Here is a 24,041-nt window from a genome sequence, read left to right as displayed (position 1 = left end):
TCCACTAACAGTCCATTTCAATAAATCCTGACTACAAAACAGCCAGTGAACATTATCACAATTATTGACCGTGAATAAACATACAATTTATTGAAGACACAATGATAGTCACACAATGGGGTAAGTAGTCACAATTGAACCAAGTATTAAACAGTCTATTGTGTGCTTTTCACCATCATCTGAACAGTAAATCAATTATAAAGCGCGGAACAATTTAACCCGAAACACAAAACAAGTGTTTGTGTGATCTGTCTTTTGTTTAAAACACTATTGCTGAGCTTGTGACAAGTAACCCGGGTCTCCCTAAATAATAAAACCCATTAATCCCACAGTGCTCCAATATCCCCTGGTGATCGTTCAGTAATATACAGCACCTTAAGATATGAGGTTTTAAAGGGACAGTTCACCCAAAAATACAAATTCTGTCATCATTTACTCACAATGGAGCTGTTCCAAATCTGTATACATTTCTTTGTTGGGGTTAACACAGAGAAAGATATTTGAAAGAATGCTTGTTACTTGTTACCCATTGACTACCACAGTAGAAAAAAAACAAAATAAGATATTTTGAAGAATGTATAGGAAAGCAAACAGTTCTGGGGCCTACTACGGTAGTCAATGGGGTCCAAGAACTGTTTGGTTACAAGCATTCTTCCAAATACCAATTTATGCAGGTTTGGAACAGAGAGTCAGTCATTCATGACAGAATTTTCATTTTTGGGTGAACTGTCCCTTTAAGTGAGCTTGTATTGGATTGAAGCCATAACGTAAGACAGATAATCAGACAAATCATCACGTGGTGATTTATGAGCCACGTGATAACACATATGAAAGAAACACTTACGAGTGTTGATTTTAAAATATATAAAAAACTAGTACAACAAACTGACAGTAAGTGACCTGCATTTAAACTTTGAGTTATCAACAGTTTGCTTTAAAATAAAACTATGCGTGCAACATATATTCCAGAAATAGAAACACCTGAAATTGTTGTTTATCAAACATACTTCAGTCGTGTTGCTGCTCAGCACTGAATATCTTCTCAAAATTGGATTTCCAGCTCACTACCCAGTATACACTGCAAAGTACACACTACTTGCAGCATCATTTTGTCTTTTATTCTTGCGTAACAATCAACAGCATTTCACTGTGCTTCTCATTGCTCTCTGGACATCCATGATGTCATATCCTGCATCTTTCAGCCAATCACATGGTCTCTTTAAACCCTGAACACTGAGTGTGCTGCGTGTCAGTCATGAGCTGCTGATGAACTACTGTTGTGTCCATGATGGAGCTTCCCAGCGGGTCCTGAACGACAGGGATTCCCTCCACACTCGTCACACCGCTCTGTCCCGCCCCTTGAGGCTTCTCCACCCCGCTGAGGTTCCAGCCCACAGGAAGTGACATCATAGGCTCACCTAACAGCGGCATACAGATGATGTACGATACATTATGAACACAACCACTTCCTCACATTATTTATACAATAAAATTAATTTGGGACACATTCACCTGGAATCATTTGTGTTGGTGACTCTGAGCTGTAGTCTGTGTGTCTTTCTCTGCTGGCTGCCTCCATCTGTCATTTTCATAAAACATTGTTGTTTTGTTTTATTTTAGGGATTCATAGAGCTGCTTTACTGTTTTCTACACACACTCTACAACAGCATCCCAACATACTGTTTTAACATACTAAAAAATATAAAAGTGTAAATGCAAAATGTACACTGACCATCCTGAATTTTTAACTGGCCTGTCGCAATGCATTATGGGATTGCATTCTCTATGATGGATACATCACAGATGAGATCTCTTTATTATCCCAATTATTTCTCCTAGACATCAGTGAGATTACAGTTTGTTTCTTTTTTTATTTTTTACATGTTAAGAGAAACATCTGAGACTAAGTTGATATTTAAATGAAACATAACCAGTGCCGATCCTAGACGTCTGGGGCCCTAAGCAAACTTGTGAGGGGCCCTTGTACAAATAATTAAAATTAGATATAGGCCTAAACATAACTGTAAACTATAAGAAATAAAAAATAACTCAATTAACACACTTAAACAAATGAAGACTGAAAGAAAAAAACAATTTATTTTATATTATATTTAGTTTTATACTTAAACTATTAAGAATAAAATTAAATACAATTTTAAAAGACATAATGTGTGACTCTGGAACCATCTAGCTGTTAAAAAAACTATAACACGCAAACGCTGTGTTTTTACTACCAAATGAGTGATTTACTAACAAAAATAAAGCCTGATAAATACAGTTTTCCCAAAAAAGCTAAGCATACGAAAAAACATCAATAATTCTGCAAATGTGATGGCACAAATAAAAAATTACATATTAGGGCCTATCATGGGCAAATGAAATATAGTGGACAAATACTGAATTTTTAAATCTGTACTGGAGAATTGTTTCGTAAGTATTCATTGCATAATTTGGTAAAACTAAATAAGACTTTAAAATAGTACAAAAACACATGCCTTCTTGTTCTTCTGCTTTGCGTAGTTGCCATTTTTTTCTTAGCCCAGATGGATAGCTCCGTTTTAAAGCCATAGTCATATGTAAAGACGCATATCAGCACATCATGTGCATGTCATCACCTGCCAGTCACTGCATGATATCCAAGTATGTAACAGTAATTCAATAAATTATGTATTAAAAAGGAAATTTCCAAATGATTCCTCTAAAGTTGAATCTGCAAATAGTGTCTTGTTTCCAATAGTGTTTTTCATTGGGTAATCAAGGGGGCCCCCTGGTGGTGCAGGGGCCCTACGGCACCGTGTAGTCTGCGTATAGCAAGGATCGGCTCTGAACACAACTGAGAACTCTATCAAATCTCCTGAGCTATGAAAGAGCAACATCTGAGACAGTTCCTAACACTTTAAGCACTGAGGTTTGGAAAAGAGGCTGCGTGTGTGTTTGTCTTTGTGTGTGCGTGTGTGAAGTGTTATGGTCTGAATACCTCGGAGTCGGCACAGATGGGTTCTGGCAGTCGACTGGACGCTTGTCTTCTGTCTCCCAGTTTGAAGGTACTGGAACAGGAAGAATGTTCAGCTCATCTGATGTCAACATGAGATCTTTTCATAAACAGTCTGACCGTGTGAACTCAAATCTCACCAAGACTTGCTCAACGGAGCTTCACAGTCGACCGGTGATTTCAACGGCCCGAGACTCTGGATGAGAAATAAAGGGGTTAAAAAGGTAAATGTTTGCAGTTGCACACAAATGTGTATAAGGTCCATGTAGACTTGTATGGTGTGCTGTTCAGAAACAGACCTAAAGCTTTTTCTCTAATTCCACAATGTGATTTTTTTGTGCAGCCATAATTATTTATCATTCAAATGATAAAAGTTTACCTAAATTTACATGAGTACTATTTGTCGTAATGACAACAAATATGTTACGTGTAAATTTCTACTCATATTTGTGGCTGTATGAACCGCTTTCGACATTTTTAAGGTAAAATTCGCCTTCAAAGTCAGTGCCGGTGGTCCAGCGGACGACCCGAGTTCGAATCCTGGCTCCTGTTCCCCTCTCTCTCATCCCATCTTTTCCTGTCTCTAGTCTACACTGTACTTTCTGTCAAAAAATAACAATTCTCCCTTCTTTTTAAATCACTTGGTGAATGTCTGTTCACTAAACTTTCAAATTGTTTAAAGGTGTTAGAAGACGTGCAAGCTGTGACCGATACAGATATTTTTGTCCAGCATCTTTAGTAAAACACCACTGATGTCAATTATGTGTCAAAAACTGTGATGTTATATACCATAAACATACCGTATACAATTAAATATAAACTAAACAAAGCGTTATGTTGCTGTTTCACATAAAGTTGAACAACTGGTCATTTTTATTTAATGTCTGGTGACTTCTACGGATTGTTACCTGTGTGCTGGTTCCATTAGAAGCCGCTGCAGGAACTTTCTGCTCTTTTTCTTTAGGGTTTGGTGAATGACGCTTCCTCACGATGTACTCATATGTGCTTATACCCTGAGACACTGTGACAAAACACACAATATAACATCGTCTGGCTTCTTTAGCTTATAGAAACATCGGACCGATACCCACGTAAGTAAATATGGAAGCACAATAAGTGACAGAGCAGTAAGAGAGAAGCCAGAGCCAACATGATGCTGATGAAGGCCAACGCCATCAGACTAATGGAGCTGGTTTCCAACGGAGCGGCCGGAAGAAAAACCAGCCACGTTCCATTCCCTTTAACAGCTGGAAAAACAAAAACGCACGAAATGAGGTCACATTTTCATCTCGTTCTTCATGGATGTAACAATATTATGGATATCGTGTTATCGCAATAGCAAAATTGTCTCAATATTACGGTGGTCACATGACTGTATGAAACGATAGCTCTCCCGGCCTAACATAGAGAATGTTAGAAAAAATAATAGATGTTACCTTTGGCAACGTCCATCTAATGCAATGATTTTATTTGATAAAAGGTATTTTGAGGTCATTTGACCCCTCTCATACTATGACTCACACCTCTCAGCAGCAGTTATGATTCGAGGAAAAAGAAAAGAGGATGCTTACGGCACGTTTCCAACTCATCATTTGTCATACCGCAATAAATACCGCACCATGGACTTTACAGCGAGTTATTATCGGACAGTGAGATTTTGATATTGTTACATCCCTAAACGTGACTGTCACAAATAAAAACCACTGAATGAAAACAGACGGTAATAGGAAGACCATGTGAGCGTTCAGGTGTGACGACAGGTAAATGAGTTCAGACACACGACACACAGCGTTACTCTGAAACTGTGGAGCAGTGCGCAGAAGCGCCGGGTTCACGTAGTGTGCGATGAAGACGAACAACACGACCAGAATAATCAGACACGTTCCCAACACAGCCGAGGAGATAGCCACGAAGAAAAACCTGATAAAGGAATCAGATTTATGAACATTCAGACAGGACATGCGACCGAAACAGCATGAAATGACACGTCTGCTCACCAGTAGTTTCTGCCTCCGACGCAGTTGTTCAGCCATTTGCAGTGATGGTCAAAGTCTGCGACGCATTTGTTGCAGGTGCTGCAGTGTTTGGCTTTGGGTCCCCTGCAGAAACAGAAGGTTTATCAGACCTTTTCTCCGTATGTTTCAGCTCTATTTCATTCCCTCCGGTGTGCTTTTATCATGTTGCTGTACATACACATCCACCTCACAGAGGGTGCAGTGCAGATGATCAATGACATGTTTGTGTTTGGTGTTGTCAAACACGGGCATGGGGCTGGAGTAATCCTTCCTGCTGCGGACGCTGACTTCCGCCGGATCGGTTGTGACGGCCGCCACGTGAGTTAACAGATGGAGAAGAAACGCAGTGCCGATAAACTACACAGAAGCATGTAAAGGATCACAACGACATATAAAGCCACTGCCAGTGAAGGGATACATGAAGTGAGTAAATGATCTTATCAGAAGCGTTCTGTGTTTGTAGAGGATACAGTGTACGCTGCAAAGCTCCATGGCGGAGGAAGAAGAGGAATATAGATCCCGAAAGTGACGATGGCCATGAAGCTGTAGATGAGCCAGGCGATGAGCTGGAACGCGTGGAGCGGCAGAGACCAGCCGTTCACTCTGGAGTGTAGAGGAACCCCGAGCAGATCACTTCCACCGCCTCCATTCTCAGGAACCGTTCGTCTGCGGGGACGTCCAAAACAGCTCAACTGCAAACACAAACGCAACCTGAGAACGGCCATCTCGTAATGTATGTCTGTGTACATTTCGTATTGATAAACATAATACATATAGCCTGGGACAAAATGAAGAGAGCATTCCGAATGTTCATTTAATCATCATGTCTAGTCGTATTGTGGTCGTTTCACTCCAGTGTCTCACAAAAATGTATCACAAAAAGACATACATTTTGTGTTGTATTTAATGTCTTATTTCAATTTCCTTATCCGTTTCATTCTTTATTAGTTATAGATTATATTCATCTAGTTATTATATTCTATATGACTTTTCTTCATGCTATATTCTACATTCTGTGGGATGCTGCGTTTGTATTGTCTTCACAAGTAGATATGAGTTTGCAGCGGTCTCATTCTCAAGGTTCATAATAAAGTCACGAGACAATGTTGTGAAGCAGTCACTTTCCACTGTCTATGTTGGTATGATAACCTGCTCAATGTGTTTCTAGTCAGACGAAGTCTCTAGACAAGAGTTAGAATGGGCATCTGAACGCAACTATGTCTTCTCACATGAAAACTGTGATAAAAATCCAGGTTATCGCAGAAACATTTTTTTTCCTATGTAGAAATATGACTGTTGTATTGCATGAAAGTGAATCTGAACTTATTTTCAGAGCATCTTTTCTGTTATTTTCACCTGTTTCTCCAATTGCAAAAAGAAAGTAAATCAATTCGATTATAGTATCAAATATTTTCCAGCAACAATAAACTCAGTTATAGTTCTGTGTGTAATATAAACGTTATGGGAAGTTATTGTTCACTCGGCTCTTCTAACGCTCAAGGTGAAGTTCACCTGTGCATTACCTGTTCAAGGTGAACAAATGATTGTGTTGCCTAGCAAACGTCATTATAACCGCAACCTGAAGAAGCCTTCAGTCCGCCACACAATGAGTAACTTACACAAACAAACCCACATAATCCTGCAAATCTTCTATAATTAATCAACAAAATAAACTCTCATTCATGTGGGTGGAATCAATTCACAAACATATTTATGTAGCTTATGGTCACTACAGGGGTGAAAATGTATTTAATAAAACTACACAACCAACTGACAACTAATTCATTACGTTCAGGTAACGTTCAGGTAACGTTCAGAACCCTTCTATCATTACAACTGATGGACATAAAGAGTCCCAGCTGCTCAGGTTTGACTTTATAAGATTCTTTGACAGTGATATTTAACTTACATTAGTCATTGAAGCGCGTGCAGTGGATCAATACGAGAAGACATCTGATGTTTGTTCTGATCTTTTGGTTAGTTTCAGCATCATCTCACACAGACATGACTTTTAAAGCTTCTGTTCAGTCTGAAAACGACTTTCATCTTATTTTGAACACATGACCGTCTCATCTATCGTATTACATCCATACGTCGTTAAATATTCGTCAACATGCAGAATAAAACATATCCCGCGCATCTTTCTCTGATCTTTCTCTGAGGACTGGGTTTTATGAGTCTCGCGCAGCGGAAAGCTGAGCTCATGAATATTAATCAGCTCCAGTTCCACGTGATCTTTGAACGACGACGTCGCTTTAGTGGCTGCTGATTATTAAATATATTAAATCTACGTTATTGTTCACTGTCTATGACATCTGAAGACTTCTTTCCCTTTTGTTATATGTATGTATAATGTTTGAAATAAAGTATATTAAAAAATATACAACAATAATAATATTAAATCTACGGTTGAAACGATCAAGCTTATTTCGGACATGCACGTTTAAAGTTAATATAAACCACAACACAAACACGTAAAAAACATTCAATATTTGGCATAGAAATCCACAATGCATTCTAGTAAGTGTTCGTGCATTCCAGACTGGAATTTTTCAATATTACTAAATACTTTGTAAATAATATATTTTAATGTTACAAAGTTATTAGTAACATTCATGTTTACTAAATAATTTTTATGCTACTAAGTCCAGACGCTGATTCCGGGTTTCAGGTTGGAAATATCGTAAATCCGGGGTGTCTGGAACGAAGCATATACATAATGATAATTTGCGGAAAATCTGTTTATTAACTATAGTAACAATAGTTTTTTAGTTTTATTTGTAGTAAATCCATAGTACACGTTTACTCTGGTCTAACCGCAATAACCATAGTTACCATACCATGGTATTTGTGGTAAAACTTTGGTTATAAAAATGGTAATCAATCTGCTTAAAAATGCTATAATCCGGCTATAACACAACCATGGTTACTTTTCATAAGGGGTGTTTTTGCATCTTGGGTCACATTTCTGCTGTCATTATATCTCAAAATCTATATTAAGCACTACCATGATGAACATGCAATAAATATAAAGCTGAAATGTTATTTAAGTCTCACGAACAAAGCAGAATTCAGACTTTCAAACACTATTGTGTTACTTTGCAATCTGATATGGAAAAGTTTAAACAATGTGAAAGCACTAAAGCGAGGGAACAGAGTAGTTCTCCTTTTAACTGTAACCTAGTTACCACTAGAAAATGCAAAGCCAAATGCAAATGAGAGATTGTCTTTGAACGTTTCAACTCAAGATGTGTTGAGATGTTTAAAAGGAGTATAACAAACTCAGCACATTTCTACGTTGCTGAACATTTTCCTGTCCTCACTATATGCAATTTTAAAAGTTAGTTAAGTTTCTATTTTTTCCACTGAGATCCATTTGATATGTGTGTGAATGTGAAACACCACCACCTCAGTTTGAGCAGCTGTTGCGGTTTTACCCCTGATGCTCTGCACTGATCTACACCATGAACAAAAATATTACTACAAAAAAATTACTATTCATAGTAATGAGAAATGATGTAATGCATAACTTGCTCTAGAACAAGAGAAGTTACAGTGTAAAGGTCAGTTTGAGATAAGACGCTACGGCTCAGGGTGATATGTGAAAGAAAACGCAAAGAAATCTATAAAACCAGCCACTTGGCTTTTATTTAAAAAACGACACGAAACATTTAATCTGTACAAAAACTTACAGTCCAAACAATAACATCACAGAACAGGAGAAAAACATCATCCGTGTTGTGTGTCCATCCGTCAGCTGTTAGCTGTAGAGCTGGGCTCTGGAGACTGCAGGAACTCATACGGGTCCTGAACCATCTCTGCTGGACCGTCACCAACACCCAGATGAGGTGAACTTCCTACACACAAAACATAAACAAAAACATCACTACTGAGAGAACCTCAGGAACAGAAACACAATTATGCCAAATATATTTGATGTACACAAAAATAAGAAAATAGGATTGTTATTTAATGTGCGATTTAAGATCTTTAGAATAATGAAGTACCTAAATGATGCTGGTCGCGTTCGGAAGCGTTCGACAAGGAGGAGAGATTGGATGATGGTCTGGACCCGACCCGGTCCACCGCTGCGTCCTGGAACTCCTGCAGGAGTTTGGCCGTGTCATCAAAATGTGAATGACCGTCCTCATGTTCAGTTTCCTTCTTTACACATTTACCTTCAGATGAGAAAAAGCATACGTTATAAAACTAATGTACCACAGAAGACGGTGTAGTTTTGGAACTGTAATACAGGTGCACGTCACAGAAGGTCTTACCTAAAGTGTTGAGCATATCTAAAGACATGTCTGGATAACTCTTCATGGACATGAAATCCAGAACAGAGCCGCTGTCTATAACACCTCCAACTGTTCCCTGTTTAAACACATCGGTTTTCATGAGACCAGACCATCAAATGACATTTAAAAGAGCATTACTCTCTGCAATTCCATTATTTATTATAGAAAAAATAACACTGTATAATAACACATAGTCTATTATTGCTAAACTAATGTGGTCGTTTAACCCGACACAGGGCTGACCTTTACAATACTAGTATACTGTATATGAGAGTATAATTCATAGGGATGTAACCGATTGAAATTCGATTAGTATTTGTCGCAATACGTGTTCTGAACAGCAGGGCCGCTGTGTTTACTGCAAACTTGGAAAACGTGGATATGCTGATATTTCTTGAATGTAAAAAAATCCAAGAAAAGCACAGACAAAGTCTTAGCTTGTTTATATTAAAGTGACTTTTGTATTATTCATTTTTTATTTGATTTGTAAAGTGTTTTAAAACTGCAGTTTTGTTTTGTTAATTGACATAAAAAATATTTGTATTTTACAAAGAAATGCAGCATTTGAGAAATAATAAAAGGGCTTTTGTTCATTTCTGATTCGTCTCAACCCATGTTGTAAAAACAAATCGTGAATAAATCATATCGTGAATTGCATCGTGAGCTGAGCGAATCGTCACATCCCTAATAAAGGTTATGTTTTTTAATATTATACTTGACATCATATTTGCTCAAACGTCAATCAAATATATTTGACACTGTTGAATGCTGATCATGTAAACAGGACCACAATCTCACCTGCAGGTCACATAAACTAGACATGTTCCTTTTCTGAAACAGAAACATAACAGTATACTCAAATGTTCAACAAGCACAAAAAAGAAAGAAAAAAAACATGAACCACAAAGATCTATTGAGATACCTGTCGGATCTGGACGGTGGCCTTTGAGTGATCACCTAATGTCATTGTATCCAGCAAATCATCCACCAATCTCTTTGTAAAACTCCCACAACCCTTAACAAACTCCTGCAAACTACACACACATACAGAAAACCGCATTAAACAACAAGGTCTGGGCATTTAAAACAAGCGAGATTTTTCAGTTTGTGTCATCATTCTCATGCGTAGCATAGCCGGTGTTGTGAGTTTCACGCTTGCTCTGGTCTACAGCGAGAATAAACAACAGAGTAGAGTTTAATGAGAGTAAAAGTTCATAAGGATGACCTGAGCGCACACTGCACACCCGTCTCGTCTCCATAAGCCGAGTACAGCATGTCCCTCTCATCCGGGAGCAGATCAGGATAAATGGAGTTATTCTGAAGGGTCTGCGTGTTGTAAGCGCTGCTCAAGAACGTCACTGAAACAAATCCAGAAAAGAATCAGTAAAAGTGGTTATTAATCAGTAAAAGTGGTAATTATTCTATATTATTATATAGAAGCCCAGTTTACCAACACCTCATTCTGAGCGTGAAATAAATAATACCAAGACTAAATTTGGCAACATTGCAATTTTTGTTAAAGTACTTAAACTACACACACTTGCATTGCAAGAATAAAACAGACTGAATGCTTTTTTTCTCAGTTTTTTATTATGCTTTTTTTACTTGCAAATCTGAATAAGAATCTCGATTGCGGATTGGAACCTATAAATCTATGGTTTGGTGGTAGAACACATACCTCTGTGTCTCCGGTCGTCTTTAAAGCCCAGGGATGTGAGTCCAGGAATGAGTTTATTAGCCAAAGAGCTCAAATCAACAGGATGAGTCTCATCCGCTGAGAAGACGAACAAGATCAACAAACATTCGCATCATCAGATTGCTGTGAATCTGCCCTTGTTAGTAACACACGCAAGATCTCTTATGGCTCAACACACAGAGAAGATGAGAACACCACCTTCTGTCTCAGGATCCTGATTCACAACCGTGTAGAAGAGTGAACCATCAGCGTCCTTTTTAAGATATCCAATCTGGATCGAAAAATCAAAACATTCCGATTACGGCACAGAAATACTGTACGGCGGTCACCGTCTGCTGTGATCATGTGAAGAGTATTCATTCTGAGTTTTGGCACCTTAGAGTTCGGCATGAAGCGGTTGATTCGATCGCGTGCTTCATCTGCTGCGTGCTCCACCAGCGCCAGGACGTGCTCCTCTGCCGTGCTGTCCGTCAAACTGCACGCGTTGCCCTCCAGCTCGTACAGATCGCTACACACAAGCAACACACCCGCTCGGGTCACACAGCACCATCAAGCGTTCAGGAGAGCAGAAGAAACGAGCCCTACCTGATGATGGGCTCTTTCACAGGCTGCTTTTTGGATTTTTTGGGGTATTCGGTGTGGACGGGCATCATCTCTGGCACGGGTTCCTCAGGGGCGATGTCGTCGTCACCCAGAATGGCAGCCTGCTGAGAAAAATCCATGTCCTGCATGAAAGACATGCTGCGCTTCAAAGCTAACAGCCGCTCCTGTAAACAGAGTACAAAATACAGCCACACAGCACCCGTTTACTCCTCCTGCGGGAGCTCTGAACCACGCCATTAAGATGGGACACAGCAGGAATGGGATGGATGGAAGAGGACAAATAAGATAAAAACCTGATCCTGGGACCCCTTTTCAAAACTTCAACGGGATGATAAAGAAACGTTTAGACACACCAGCGCATCATTCATTACTGCTAACGTTCAACATTTGAATAATAATAACTAGGGCTGTCACAATTGTTAAACAATCGTCTCCTCGCAATTATTTGACATCATTTCAATTACTTCAGATAACCGCAATGAGTGTAAATCCTCAGCGTTTTACATCCACCGTCCTTGATCTGCACTCACCGTTACGTTCAAATGACATTTCTTATCAGATTTGTACTTTTTGTGTTTATGAGTTTTATTAAAGGGATTCCAGATTTGCTGCATCCACACAACAAGACGACATCATCCTCGTATCTCAGTTTTTTTCAGTTAAGATCACTCTATAACATTATACAATTTTCGCATTTCTTAATGTAGCTATATTTTATTCATTGACTAAATGAATTGTAATTAATCGTTATATTTCTCAAAGCCTTTAAACAGACAATTAATCGCAATGATCTAATAGACAACGAATCGTCAGCCAAATTTCATAATCGCGACAGCCGTCCGTAAAACGACAGAACTACTGTGACTACGTAGTGACCAAACTAGACAAACTATCAAATATTGGAGTTTCTTAAAAGTTTCCACGCTTTGTCTAGACTGCTGATCTCACAACAAACCTCATGAGGTGCTTTATATGGGGAGCATAAATAAAAACAATGTTTTTCATACTCGTCTACAAAGAATGTACGTTTACATGATCAAAATGCAACCGAGAAACTTCTCTGTCCCAGAATGACGACATACTAAAATCATATCTGAATGGAATGAAAACGACGGTACGAATGAACTGAATGATGAACAACAAGAGCACAAGATCTCACTGCATCAGCACCAAACTGGATTAAATATGTTACTTTGCTCATCATTTTGAAGCCTGTATGAAGGAGTTTCTTGGCAGCTTTGTAGTAGACCGTCTCCGGTCGGTTATAAACCATGGCGTTGTCACACATCAGCTTGAAATCTGCCTGGAGATGACACACACACACAGAGATTCAAACAGATGCAAGTATTTATGGATGTTCATCACGATAAAAAGATATCTAGCACAGTGATTCTGGATCGCAGCGTTTATATGCAGAACACAGATGTACCTTGAATTCTGTGATGGTTTTGTATTCATTCGCTGCGATTTTGTCCTTCATTGTGCTGAAGTCCATGGGATGCTTGATAATCATGGAGTAGCCGGGCGCGATGGCGTCTGTTACCGGAAAGGCGAAGAATCCGTGTGGATCTTTCCTGTTGGAAACGTAGGACGGTCCTTATTCATTTGTAAGACATCACACAACACTTCACAATCATTTCACGATTCTTGTTTTAGCACTGTTTCACCTCTGAAGCAGACGCAAGAAATGCTCTAGAAGCTGCTGCCGAGGGGTAGATTCGTTTTCTAGAAGAAACAAAGAGGGGAAAGAGTATGTGCTTATACATCTTTAGGGCAAAGTTTTGTTTTAAATTCACTACGCCAAGTCTTTGATTTCATTTCTACACCGTTGTACCTTGTTGAGTTCTGCAGGCTCGCACGGGTCGATCCGCCTGCTGCTCCGCCTCCGCCTCCGATTCCGACTCCACCTTCTCCCGCTTCCGTTTCTTCTCCTCCGGAACAACCTGACACACAAAGATCCTTCAGTAAGAGTCTGATCGGACCGCTGGATGATCCCGCAGAGCTTCAGTCACCTCACCTCCACAGGCTTGGGCAGTGTGAAAGGTTCCACTGGCACATTGGCGGCGTTTTCTGACTGTTCTCGCTCACGCTTCTTCTTTTTCTCTTCCTGGATAAATCAGATAAATACAGCAGTGAAATCAAATAAAACGGCTCAGACAAACATTAGCGTCAGTGTGTTTGCGTGTCACTCGGGCACGTTCACTCACCTTTCTCCTCCTCCTCTCTTCATCATCTAAATGCTTTTCTTTCTCTGCTTTCTTTTTCTTCTTCTTCTTCTTCTCCTTGTGACGCTCCCACTCATGGTCAGAACGGTCGTCATAGTAACTGGAATCATGTCCCGAGCCGGACAGCTCCGTCACTTCACTGCCGCCCACCTTGAGCACCAGCTTCAGCGGCTTATCTAAAGGTTTGTCCTCGTAGTCTGACAAAGATAGTTTTAACTGGTAATAATATTCCCATACAGTTTAAATCATAAACAGCATCATAACATCATTCTATCGTCTTGTGTAGGGCTGTGACAGTTTTTAAATAATCGTCTCATTTGACATCATCGCAATTATTTCTGATAACCCCAATTATTGTGAATCCTTAGAAAACAAGGTCTGCAGTATCTGCTGCAGTTTACATCCACCGTCCTTGATCTGCACTCACTTTTACATTCAAATGACATTTCTCCATCACTTGAGTTGTATTAGCTTTGATTTTTTTGTGTCGATTTGTTTGTTTCCAGACTTGCAGCATCTACACAGCAAGATCTAGTTTAAGTCAGTCTTCTCTGTTGAGGTCACTCTACAGTAAATCATATTAGTTATTTACAAAATGTTCACAATTCTAAGATATATTTTCTTCATTTAATAAATTAATTGTCATTAGTAGGATATTGTCCAAGCCTTAAACAGACAATTAATGAATCGCCATAATCGCAATTATTTAATAGATAATTAATCGTCAGCCAAATTTCATAATGGTGACAGCCTTATGTGTGTCCTTACTAAAAATGGCTAAAATTATAGGTTAACTATGGTAAGCGTAGCTTTTAGTTTTATCTGCAGTAATACCATAGTAAACACAGATTTACTATAGTCTCACCACAATAACCCTAGTTTACCCACGTTATTTTATAATGGAACAATGGTTATACAAGCAACGCACTACAATAACGCCAGAGACAGAGTTATTTCATTTTTACTTTAATAAAATCATAATTACTATACTTTTTTCCATAACAACGCCATAGAAACTCTTCTAGGGCTAAGTACTAAAAGACAAAAGCAAACTCCAGTGACAGATCTGCAGTAATAAAACTACGTAACGTTAGACAGACCAGAACACAAGCGTCTGATAAATGCTCAAACACGTGATGTTAAACCAGATGTACGCAGAAGAGTTTGACTATAAACACTTAAAGACACACGCAAATAAAAGAATGTGATTTAAACACGCATCATATAAACACACAGATGAGACACTGATTCAGTGTTTGAATGACCAAAGTGATTTTTCACACGCACCTCCCTCCACTGTTCTCCATTCGGTTCTGTGCTTCTTGTGTTTCTTCCCCATCGTGAAACTTTATTTACGTGAGTAAACAGACGGTGTGTTTTGGACAGAACCGCGCGCGTGTGTGTGTTTGTTTAATTGTTTCTCTCGGTGCCGAAACAGCAACATTAGCGGCTAACGTTGAGTTCCGGTGACGCCTCTTCCTCCGCCGTGACGTCATCGTTGGCGCGGTATGTTCGAGTTTGTCCGTCGCAGTTTTGAGAGGTGAGAAAATGTCTTCGTTTGCCTCATGTATATGTGTACTTTACGTCATGACGCAGTTATGTAGTGTGAGATACATGGATGTTATGATGATGAATGTTGAAAATGTGATTCGGACTCGAAACGCAGTGAGGTGTTTACCTCATGTACAGTAAAGTTCGGCACGTCCGTCGCGTGTGTATGTGGTGTCTTAAAATGATGACTACTAGGTAGACAACTTCATAGTTTATGACAGTTAAATGAACAGTTTGTAAGTAAGGAGGCAGTATCATGATGCAGGAACGGTATCTGACGGTAACAACACAACACACTGCTGAATATACAGGTGGTAACGTTACATTAGACTATATTAGTTTACATTAAACAACGTATATGTAGTTTATACGTATACAAATAATACAAAACCCTTTAACTTTTACTAGCAGTTAGGTAAGTCAATGCTTACCATAGTTTCATGTGGTGAAAATGCCATTAAAGTGACAGTTCACCCAAAAATGAACGTCATCATTTGCTCACCCTCTTGTCATTTCATACCTATATAAATGACTTTGTTCTGATGAACACAGAGAAAGATATTTGGAAGAATGTTAGCAATTTTCAATTCTGTGACATCATTGACTGGCATAGTAGGAAGAATTAAATGGTAGTCAAAGGTGCCCGAGAACTGTTTGTGTTCCTAAATTCTTCAAAATATACTATGGTAGTGGATGATGTCACAGAACTGAAATTGGCCAACATTCTTACAAATATCTTTCTTTCTGTTTAACAGACCAAATAAATGTACATAGTTTTGAAACAACCTGAGGGTGAGTCAACGATGACAGAATTGTCACTTCTGAGTGAACTGTCCTTTTAAGGCCTGAGAGAGGGAATCTTTATTTTAAAACGGTTATTATTTATCTTTTAGGCTGAATCAAATGCATACAGTATATTAAATATAGACAATATTTATGAAAAATAAGTGTGAACTGATATGTGCAGATAATTGTTCTCTGTATCATAGACATACCTTTATCGATGCAGATTATATTATATAATGCAGATATAATTTCTCTTAACTTTCTGTTTTTGCTGCTGTTTGTTTTTAGATGTGTTGAGTCTTAAACTCCAGTTTCTCAAACAGTGTGTGTCATTGCATTAACATTTATTCATTCAGCCTTTATCCAAATGAGAGATCATTAGGATAGTTGACAAACGTACTACTGATTCAAAATTTTTGCTGTCACATTATAGGACACATGTACAGTATATTTGTCAACTACCCAATTAACATTTGGCCACAGGTGTAGTTACTGTCGGAAAAATGTTTGCCTCAGGTAGGGCTGTCACAATTATTAAATAATCTTCTCATCGCAATTATTTGACATCATCGCAATTACTTCAGATAACCGCAATGAGTGTAAATCCTCAGCGTTTTACATCCACCGTCCTTGATCTGCACTCACTGTTATGTTCAGATGACATTTCTCATCATTTGAGTTGTATCAAATTTGTACTTTTTGTGTTCGAGTTTTATGAAAGTGATTCCAGATTTGCTTCATCTACACATCATCCTCGTATCTCAGTTTTTTTCTTTTCTGTTAAAGGGGTCATATGGCGCGAATATGTGTTTTCTGTGTCTTTGGTGTGTTATAAATTGCCCATGCATGTATTAGGGTGTATTCTCACTAGGCAATCTGAACTGTGCCCGAGCACTTTTGACCCCGGTTCATTTGACTAGTGTGATCTCTCCGTATCGCGCCCGGGCATGTTCGTTTAGCGGTCGCTGGCTCGCTTGGAAGAGGTGGTCCACAGCACGGTGCGGTTGGGCTCGGGCGTGGTACACATGTAGTGTGAGCGCAAATCGCGCCGGAGCGCAGAACTGAAAGCATGACGTAAATTATGCGACTGTTTAAATTCCTGCCTGAGATTCAGCGCACTTACACGTGTAGGCGTGTGTCATCGCAGCCAAAACTACTCCAGGTTTGTCAAACATAACCCAACGTGTGCAGCGATAGGCTTTACGATAATAGAGTACGAGAGGGTGATTTGAACATTCAATTCACGGGCAACAGCGCTGGTGGACATTCCTGCAGTCAGCATGCCAATTGCACGCTCCCTCAAAACTTGCGGCATTGTGCTGTGTGATAAAACTGGACATTTTAGAGTGGCCTTTTATTGTGGCCAGCCTAAGGCACACCTGTGCAATAATCATGCTGTCTAATCAGCATCTTGATATGCCACATCTGTGAGGTGGATGGACTATCTCGGCAAAGGAGAAGTGCTCACAAACACAGATTTAGACAGATTTGAGAGAAATAGGCCTTTTGTGTACATAGAAAAAGTCTTAGATTTTTGAGTTCAGCTCATAAAAAATGGGGGCGAAAACAAAAGTGTTGGGTTTATAATTTTGGTCAGTGTAGTTATTTACAAAATTTTCACATTTCTTAATGTATCTATATTTTATTCGTTGACTAAATTAATTGAAATTAATCGACAATTGTCAAAGTCTTTAAACGGACAAGTAAGTGCCATAATCGCAATTATTTAATAGACAATGAATCGTCAGCCAAATTTCATAATCGTAGCCTCAGGACAAGTTAGACGTTTTAAACAGATTCGTTCCCATGTTTGCACAATAGTATTTTGTTTTAATAAATCACTTGCCTTTTAAACTTGATCGTTGTCACACAGGCTGTGTCGACTGCTTTGTGTTTCTCTGAATTGAGCTGATACTTCAGTCCACTGTAGTGATGGACATGTCTGGTGCTGATCAACACATGACTGATGTCGGACTCATCCGACCAGACGTGCACATAGAGGTTCATGTGAAATCTGAGAGGTACGTCGTCAATCCAGTCAGTCTAAAGTATTCTGTATGACGTTAAGAAATGTCTTCAGTTTCTAAAAGTCTGTTTACAGAAAAAAGTTTCCTTTCCATTTTTTTCCCAGTACAATCCTGATCGATGAAATCAAGTCCCACCCTACACACTATGTGTTCTCAAACTAGTTTTTGTGTTTGCAGTACGGTGACGAGATCCGATGTACGAGCTCATGTGCTCTTACTGCTGGATCGACACAGCTCTGTTTTAGGGTCCTACAAGTGGACGGAGTTTGACGATGAATTTCTAACAATAAATGTGCAGTCAGTCACGGTCACAGATATAACTGGTTTCAAAGTATGTACAGTCTTTTTGTGCGCAGAGCTGTTATCTAGACACTGAAGAGAGTTATTCTGAGCCTGAACTTCTGCTTGTGATATTCTGTTTACATTTTTCTTTTATTTCGCAGAAGTTTGTAGATCTGAAGCTCCACAACCTCTGTATCTATATATTCTCTCTCAATGACGACGTTCCAACCGCACTCACACTGGAGGAGGAGGAGGAGCTCTCTGCTGCCATTCACTGGCTCCTCCCATCAGGTCAGAATGACACGCCCCCTTTCAATTCATACTCCTTCGACGGAGTTGTTTGGATGAACTAATGCAAAGATATTGATAATGAATCAAATGCATCGTTCTGTTTATATGTTTGATTCTGTTCCTTGTTTACTAATAGTATATTTTCCAGTGTTGTTCTGAGTATTAATGCTAAACCAATAGAAACATATCTATTTTCAGCGATTGAGATAATGTGAGATCTTCATGTCTTACAGCTGAGTTTCATGGCATTTGGGAGTGTTTAGTTTATGAAGACAACATCAAAACACAAGTAAGACATATTCTTTTCATCAATTCAATCAGTTTTTTATTGTAACCATGTAGAAACGCCCTTTTTTAGATAATCCAGCAAAATAAATATTTTACAGATGAAAGGAACTTTTGTCTTGTGTCTGTTTTCATTTTGGAAGGATATAAACCAATAGGTCACGTTATTTAGAACAATTTTTTTTTGGTTAATTTCACACTCAAAATTCTGATATATATTCCCAGGAAAAACAACTAAACTCCATAGAAAGATTGTTTATCGAGTCAAAACTCAGCAACAAGTTGTTCCTCATCTGCTTGTTGGCAAGCGTGAACTCATGATGCCTCTCCTTCACTGTTGTCTTTAGCTCTTGGATTATGTGACCACGACAATTTTCTTCTCTGACAAAAATGTCGACAGCAATCTGATTGCCTGGAATCGAGTCGTCTTACTTCACGGTACTTCTTACTCAACGAACCCTTATTTCGAAGTTCAACAGTTTTATTGTTCCCCGTGGCATGTTTACAGAGTTGCTGTATGTGTGATAAACCCTCAGGGCCGCCTGGCACGGGAAAGACGTCTCTGTGTAAAGGACTCGCTCAGAAACTCTCCATTAGACTGTCTGGCAGGTGTGGCAGCTTTCTGAAGAAATGACGGCGCTCCTTTTATCTCTTCACCTGTCGTTCATTCCTTTCCTCTCTTCGCAGGTACGCGTATAGCCAGTTTGTGGAAATCAACAGTCACAGTCTCTTCTCCAAGTGGTTCTCGGAGGTACAGACGGATTCATCACGTCTATAGTCATTCTCTTAAACTGCATATATGAAACTTAACATGATGTGACTGTTTTACAGAGTGGAAAACTGGTTACAAAGATGTTCCAGAAGATTCAGGAGCTTATTGATGATAAAGATGCCCTGGTGTTTGTTCTTATAGATGAGGTTCTCTCTTTTTTTACATAATAATAATTATTCGTTACATTTATATAGCGCTTTTCATGAAAAGGCGGAAGATTATGTTTATTATTAAGATGTGTATTATCTTAAATACCACTTCCGAAAAGCTTGAAAAAGGACAATTATGGCTGTAAATGTACACGTTATACTTGATAATGTTTGTTTACCAGGTGGAGAGTCTCACAGCTGCACGCAACGCTGCTCAGGCGGGAACAGAGCCGTCTGATGCCATACGGGTTGTGAATTCTGTCCTGACCCAGCTGGACCAGATCAAACGGTCAGTTTCTCCTCATTCAGATCACGACTCTTTACCGTCATCACAGATGCACAATCTTACTGTGTACAATTCATTGCTGCACATCCTCCCAAATAAATAATGGTTAAATGCATTTGAAATGATCTGACATCACAAACCAAACCTCTGACCTCCAACCACGAAGCCTTTGACATTGGAAGTGTGTCTTGCTTTTCTGATTCAGGCACCCGAATGTGGTGATTCTCACTACATCAAATGTGACAGAGAAGATTGATTTTGCTTTTGTAGACAGAGCGGATATAAAGCAGTACATCGGCCCTCCCAGCGCCAACGCCATATTTCACATTTACCTGTCCTGTCTAGAGGATCTCATGAAGGTGTGTGTGTGTGAGTAGATGTGTTTTTCTAACGTGATCATAAATTGTGTGTTTGTTGACGGACATTATGAGTTCTATCGGAGGTTTATATGTTTTTTTGCAGTGTCAGATCATCTACCCCAGACAGCAGCTGTTGAGACTGGAGGAACTGGTCACCATGAACTTCACGGAAAGTGACTTGACTCATCTGAGTTTAATGTTGAGGGACATCTCGCAGTGAGTGACCTGACCATCACTGCAGCTCCACCTGTACATTTAATAAACACACCTCTCATTATCTCTTGAATCATTAGCATTTAATTCATTAAACACACAAAACCTGTCGTGAACACGTCTGCGTTGTCACGCAAATATCAAAACACAGTTTTTGTGTTGACTTAATTTCCCACTGAACTCTTATTACTGTTACGTTGAAATAATATAGATTGATTTGAATGAAGTGATTTTATTGGAATTTATTTGTAGAACTCTTATTGAATTGCTGACTACATAATTAGAAAGAATTATAATTATATAGAAGGGTATGCATTGACTGGGTCACTTTCCCACATGAACACGCCGGGACACGTTCCCTGCAAAATGGCTGCTTTCAATAGGAGAAACAAAGAAACCAGTATTAAAACACCAAATTTTTTGCTGAAATTAAAAGCAGTTGGACTCTACGGTGATCCTTACGACTTACAAAGGAACCAGGTGTCCTTGGACACTAAAATGTTGCGTGGAATAGCGTTTCCTGATATTGTAAGCAGCTGTTTTGCCACTCAAGGGATCATGTTTTGCCACTCAAGGGATCATGTTTTGCCACTCAAGGGAGCGTGTTGCTGTTTTCATGTGGTAAAGTGACGTCACGTGCATATCCTCTATACACAAAAGTGCAGATTCATCCTGAGCTGTTATTTGCAATACACACAAATGCTCTCCTGGCGTGCCTGTTGTGGAGTTCACAGAGATCTTCACAGATGTTCTTATTCTTCCTCTGAACAGGAAGAGTGTTGGATTCAGCGGACGGACCTTGAGAAAAATCCCATTTCTGGCTCACGCGCTCTATGGAAAGGTATTCATAACCGAGTGTCCAGTGATTTAATGCTTTTCTTGCCATTTTGTAAAAGCAAACTAAAGTCTTACGTTCATTAAATAGTCAGCAATTGGATGTCATTCATTACATGGATGTATTCTACATTTTGTTTATAATCCCTCTTATACAACAAAAATCGTGTGTCTGCTGTCTTTAGACCCCCACAATGACAGTCAAGAGTTTTCTGAAGGCGATGGATCGTGCTGTGGACAATCAGAAACAGGAGCAAGCAAACCTGGTCAACTGTGTTTGAACACAACACTACAGCAACAAACATGTGTTTTCTCATTCGCTCATCACCGTGATCCTTGAACACACCAGACGTTTACACCTGTTGAGTCTGTTGACTCGTTTTATTTGAAGTTAGGACGGCATCGTGAGCATTTTGAATCTGTTCTGTTTTAGGAGAGGTTTTGAGCTCATATTCATAAGGTGCGTAATTCTGCTTGTTGTAACGCAGGTGATCCGTACGCGCGTCACAAACATAAAACGCACGCACAGTATCTACTACAGTTTGCATATGAGCGGATCTTTTTTATGTTCGGATTTTATACATGTACATATTTAAACATTTGATTAAAATGAGTGAATGAGTGTCACATTCCTTGGTTCTTTTTGAACTGAATTAGTTCAGCCAAAAAGGAAAATTATTTTATTTATTCATCTCCGTGTCATTTCAAACCTGTATGAGTTTCTGTCTTCTGCAGAACACAAAAGGAAGATATTTTGAAGAACGTTGACAATCAAACATCATTGAATGAACACAAAACCACATTTCTCGAAATATCTTCTGTTGTGTTTCACTAAAGAAAGAATCAGATAGAGAGAGTGAATAAATGATGACAGAATTTTGAGTGAACTATCCCTTTCAAGTGTTCTAGCGTGAATCACACTTCACTACCAGCAGGCGGCGTACTGGTGTTAAAAGTAGTTGGAGAAATGACTGAGAAGTTAAGAAAAAAGCTCCAGCACCATTGGTTTGCTTTGACCACCCTTATCAAATAAGATATTCATATCCACATATATTTTTGGTATCTTAGCAGATATCTTTAGAGGAATGTTGTGCAAACGATCAGGGCTTGAATATATTGTTTGCTTTGACACAGTTGGTTTGGTTTGGATTAAGGGGATTTAAGTTCTAAAGAAACCTCAAACATTAAACGGCACACGTGTGCTCATTCACACTTGACTTTCACACATCGTGTTTGAACATCAGTGTTTATGAACCTGTCTGACACCAAGGTTTCATTCATCACAGAGGTGAAAGGCTGATGTTGCAGGACTTTGTGATTATGGGAACGGCATCAAAGAACCGCGTAACGTGTCATCACCTGTTGATATCCAAGCAAACGCTGAAAACCTGTAGAGTTGTGAGGCATCTGTAGGGCATTCCTCTGATATGATGTGACACTCCAGAGCAGATCAACACAGGTGTCATTGTGACGTCTGCAGGGGTCTTCTTTCCAAAAACACGGCTGTTTAAATCCAATCAGTGCGGACGACCATCCTCAAAAGCCTTATTGTTGTAGAGCTTATACCAGTTCTGTGGTTAAAAACTGCCAATAGGCTTCTTAACAAAGTAAACATAATGATGAGTTTTTTAATCGTTTTTTTTCTGTGTCTGGCCTGAAGCGATGGAATATCAATGTAGGCGCCAATGCTAATAGATCAGATGAAGAGTTAATTGAGTTGCGGATGAGACGTTTGACGTCTGAGGTTAAAAGGATCACAAAGAGAGACTTCAGCTTTTGTTTGAAATAAAAAAGAGTGGTTTACACTGCTTACTGGCCAATGAGAATTGGACATCTTTCTTGGGTATTGCACCAGATCTTTCATCTCTTACCCTCTGGTCTTGCTTTGTTGTTTCTTTAAAAACAGGATTGTGAGAATGTAAAACTGTTCCTCTGGTGAGGATATACGCACATGTTGAACTCATTACCCTCTCGATTTTTACAGTGTATGAAGGATGTATGCCAAGACAACATAATGCAAATTCTAGGTAAAGGTTGACTACTCTAAAGATAAAATATGTTATAAAAAGGTTTGCTTTCCGTTTTTGCATCACATTCTACTTAACACACTTGAGTTCCCTTAATGTTCTTTATAACTATTCCATAATTCTGGGTCTCAGCAGTGATAAAGGGTAACGCGAAGAGTGTGTGTTTGTGGTACATTTGGACATCATTTACTCATCCTGATGATCCAAACCCGTGTGACTTTTATTTTGTGGAACACAAAAGATGAATATTTCTAATGAAGTGTTATTTTATATGATAAAAGTGAATGGTGTGTCATTTTGCAGTCAGTTCTTCGTTTTTGTGGTTTTGAAAAAGTCCCCAGCGTTTTCAA

General features: G+C 39.1%; 3 protein-coding genes across 6 annotated transcripts; 1 reads left to right on the top strand and 2 right to left on the bottom strand.

The window, feature by feature from the left end:
- Positions 1 to 74: 74 nt before the first annotated feature.
- Positions 75 to 7,148, bottom strand: zdhhc11 (zinc finger DHHC-type containing 11). Its single transcript, XM_057340328.1, has 11 exons — positions 6,917 to 7,148; positions 5,478 to 5,699; positions 5,186 to 5,364; positions 4,990 to 5,091; positions 4,788 to 4,912; positions 4,084 to 4,239; positions 3,901 to 4,013; positions 3,133 to 3,188; positions 2,978 to 3,047; positions 1,513 to 1,579; positions 75 to 1,418 (listed from the first exon to the last, which is right to left on the bottom strand). The coding sequence occupies exons 1-11, from the start codon at positions 6,923 to 6,925 to the stop codon at positions 1,207 to 1,209; spliced, it is 1,311 nt and encodes a 436-aa protein (XP_057196311.1). The 5' UTR covers positions 6,926 to 7,148; the 3' UTR covers positions 75 to 1,206.
- Positions 7,149 to 8,642: 1,494 nt separating this feature from the next.
- brd9 (bromodomain containing 9) lies at positions 8,643 to 15,278 on the bottom strand. 3 transcript variants are annotated; one of them, XM_057340636.1, is made up of 17 exons: positions 15,117 to 15,278; positions 13,812 to 14,026; positions 13,622 to 13,711; positions 13,439 to 13,547; positions 13,272 to 13,329; positions 13,034 to 13,178; positions 12,797 to 12,907; positions 11,587 to 11,768; positions 11,377 to 11,509; positions 11,200 to 11,272; positions 10,984 to 11,079; positions 10,531 to 10,663; positions 10,228 to 10,339; positions 10,104 to 10,136; positions 9,285 to 9,381; positions 9,015 to 9,185; positions 8,643 to 8,864 (listed from the first exon to the last, which is right to left on the bottom strand). In XM_057340636.1, exons 1-17 carry the CDS (start codon positions 15,166 to 15,168, stop codon positions 8,761 to 8,763), a joined length of 1,914 nt encoding a protein of 637 aa, XP_057196619.1. In that variant the 5' UTR covers positions 15,169 to 15,278; the 3' UTR covers positions 8,643 to 8,760. The 3 variants fall into 3 exon arrangements, with proteins under 3 accessions (XP_057196619.1, XP_057196620.1, XP_057196621.1); XM_057340637.1 differs by having other exon boundaries at positions 11,587 to 11,708; XM_057340638.1 differs by having other exon boundaries at positions 11,587 to 11,705.
- Positions 15,279 to 15,315: 37 nt separating this feature from the next.
- trip13 (thyroid hormone receptor interactor 13) lies at positions 15,316 to 22,307 on the top strand. Of its 2 annotated transcripts, XM_057340641.1 has the most exons (14): positions 15,316 to 15,369; positions 18,040 to 18,187; positions 18,371 to 18,524; positions 18,637 to 18,766; positions 19,000 to 19,055; positions 19,399 to 19,489; positions 19,588 to 19,660; positions 19,739 to 19,802; positions 19,883 to 19,969; positions 20,155 to 20,261; positions 20,464 to 20,617; positions 20,721 to 20,833; positions 21,602 to 21,671; positions 21,850 to 22,307. In XM_057340641.1, exons 2-14 carry the CDS (start codon positions 18,099 to 18,101, stop codon positions 21,943 to 21,945), a joined length of 1,284 nt encoding a protein of 427 aa, XP_057196624.1. In that variant the 5' UTR covers positions 15,316 to 15,369; positions 18,040 to 18,098; the 3' UTR covers positions 21,946 to 22,307. The 2 variants fall into 2 exon arrangements, with proteins under 2 accessions (XP_057196624.1, XP_057196625.1); XM_057340642.1 differs by lacking the exon at positions 21,850 to 22,307 and having other exon boundaries at positions 20,464 to 20,627.
- The last annotated feature ends 1,734 nt before the right edge of the window (positions 22,308 to 24,041 follow it).

Source organism: Triplophysa rosa, linkage group LG8, assembly GCF_024868665.1.
Source record: "Triplophysa rosa linkage group LG8, Trosa_1v2, whole genome shotgun sequence".
In the NCBI taxonomy this organism is placed as follows: Eukaryota; Metazoa; Chordata; class Actinopteri; order Cypriniformes; family Nemacheilidae; genus Triplophysa; species Triplophysa rosa.
The sequence above is the reverse complement of the archived record's forward strand: the minus strand, read 5'-3'. Positions and strand labels throughout refer to the sequence as shown.

Excerpts from the sequence above, each read along its gene's own strand:
- brd9 (XM_057340636.1), bottom strand. The coding sequence starts at position 15,168 with ATGGGGAAGAAACACAAGAAGCACAGAACCGAATGGAGAACAGTGGAG. Across the intron at positions 9,382-10,103 it reads CTAGTTTATGTGACCTGCAG|GGAACAGTTGGAGGTGTTAT; the intron begins GTGAGATTGTGG and ends GTGTTTAAACAG. Across the intron at positions 9,186-9,284 it reads AGATATGCTCAACACTTTAG|GTAAATGTGTAAAGAAGGAA; the intron begins GTAAGACCTTCT and ends TCTCATCTGAAG.
- trip13 (XM_057340641.1), top strand. The coding sequence starts at position 18,099 with ATGGACATGTCTGGTGCTGATCAACACATGACTGATGTCGGACTCATC. Across the intron at positions 19,490-19,587 it reads TCGAGTCGTCTTACTTCACG|GGCCGCCTGGCACGGGAAAG; the intron begins GTACTTCTTACT and ends ATAAACCCTCAG. Across the intron at positions 20,262-20,463 it reads CAGCTGGACCAGATCAAACG|GCACCCGAATGTGGTGATTC; the intron begins GTCAGTTTCTCC and ends TTTCTGATTCAG.
- zdhhc11 (XM_057340328.1), bottom strand. Across the intron at positions 4,240-4,787 it reads CACTGCTCCACAGTTTCAGA|CTGTTAAAGGGAATGGAACG; the intron begins GTAACGCTGTGT and ends TTGTTTTTCCAG. Across the intron at positions 1,580-2,977 it reads CCATCTGTGCCGACTCCGAG|ATGGAGGCAGCCAGCAGAGA; the intron begins GTATTCAGACCA and ends TGAAAATGACAG.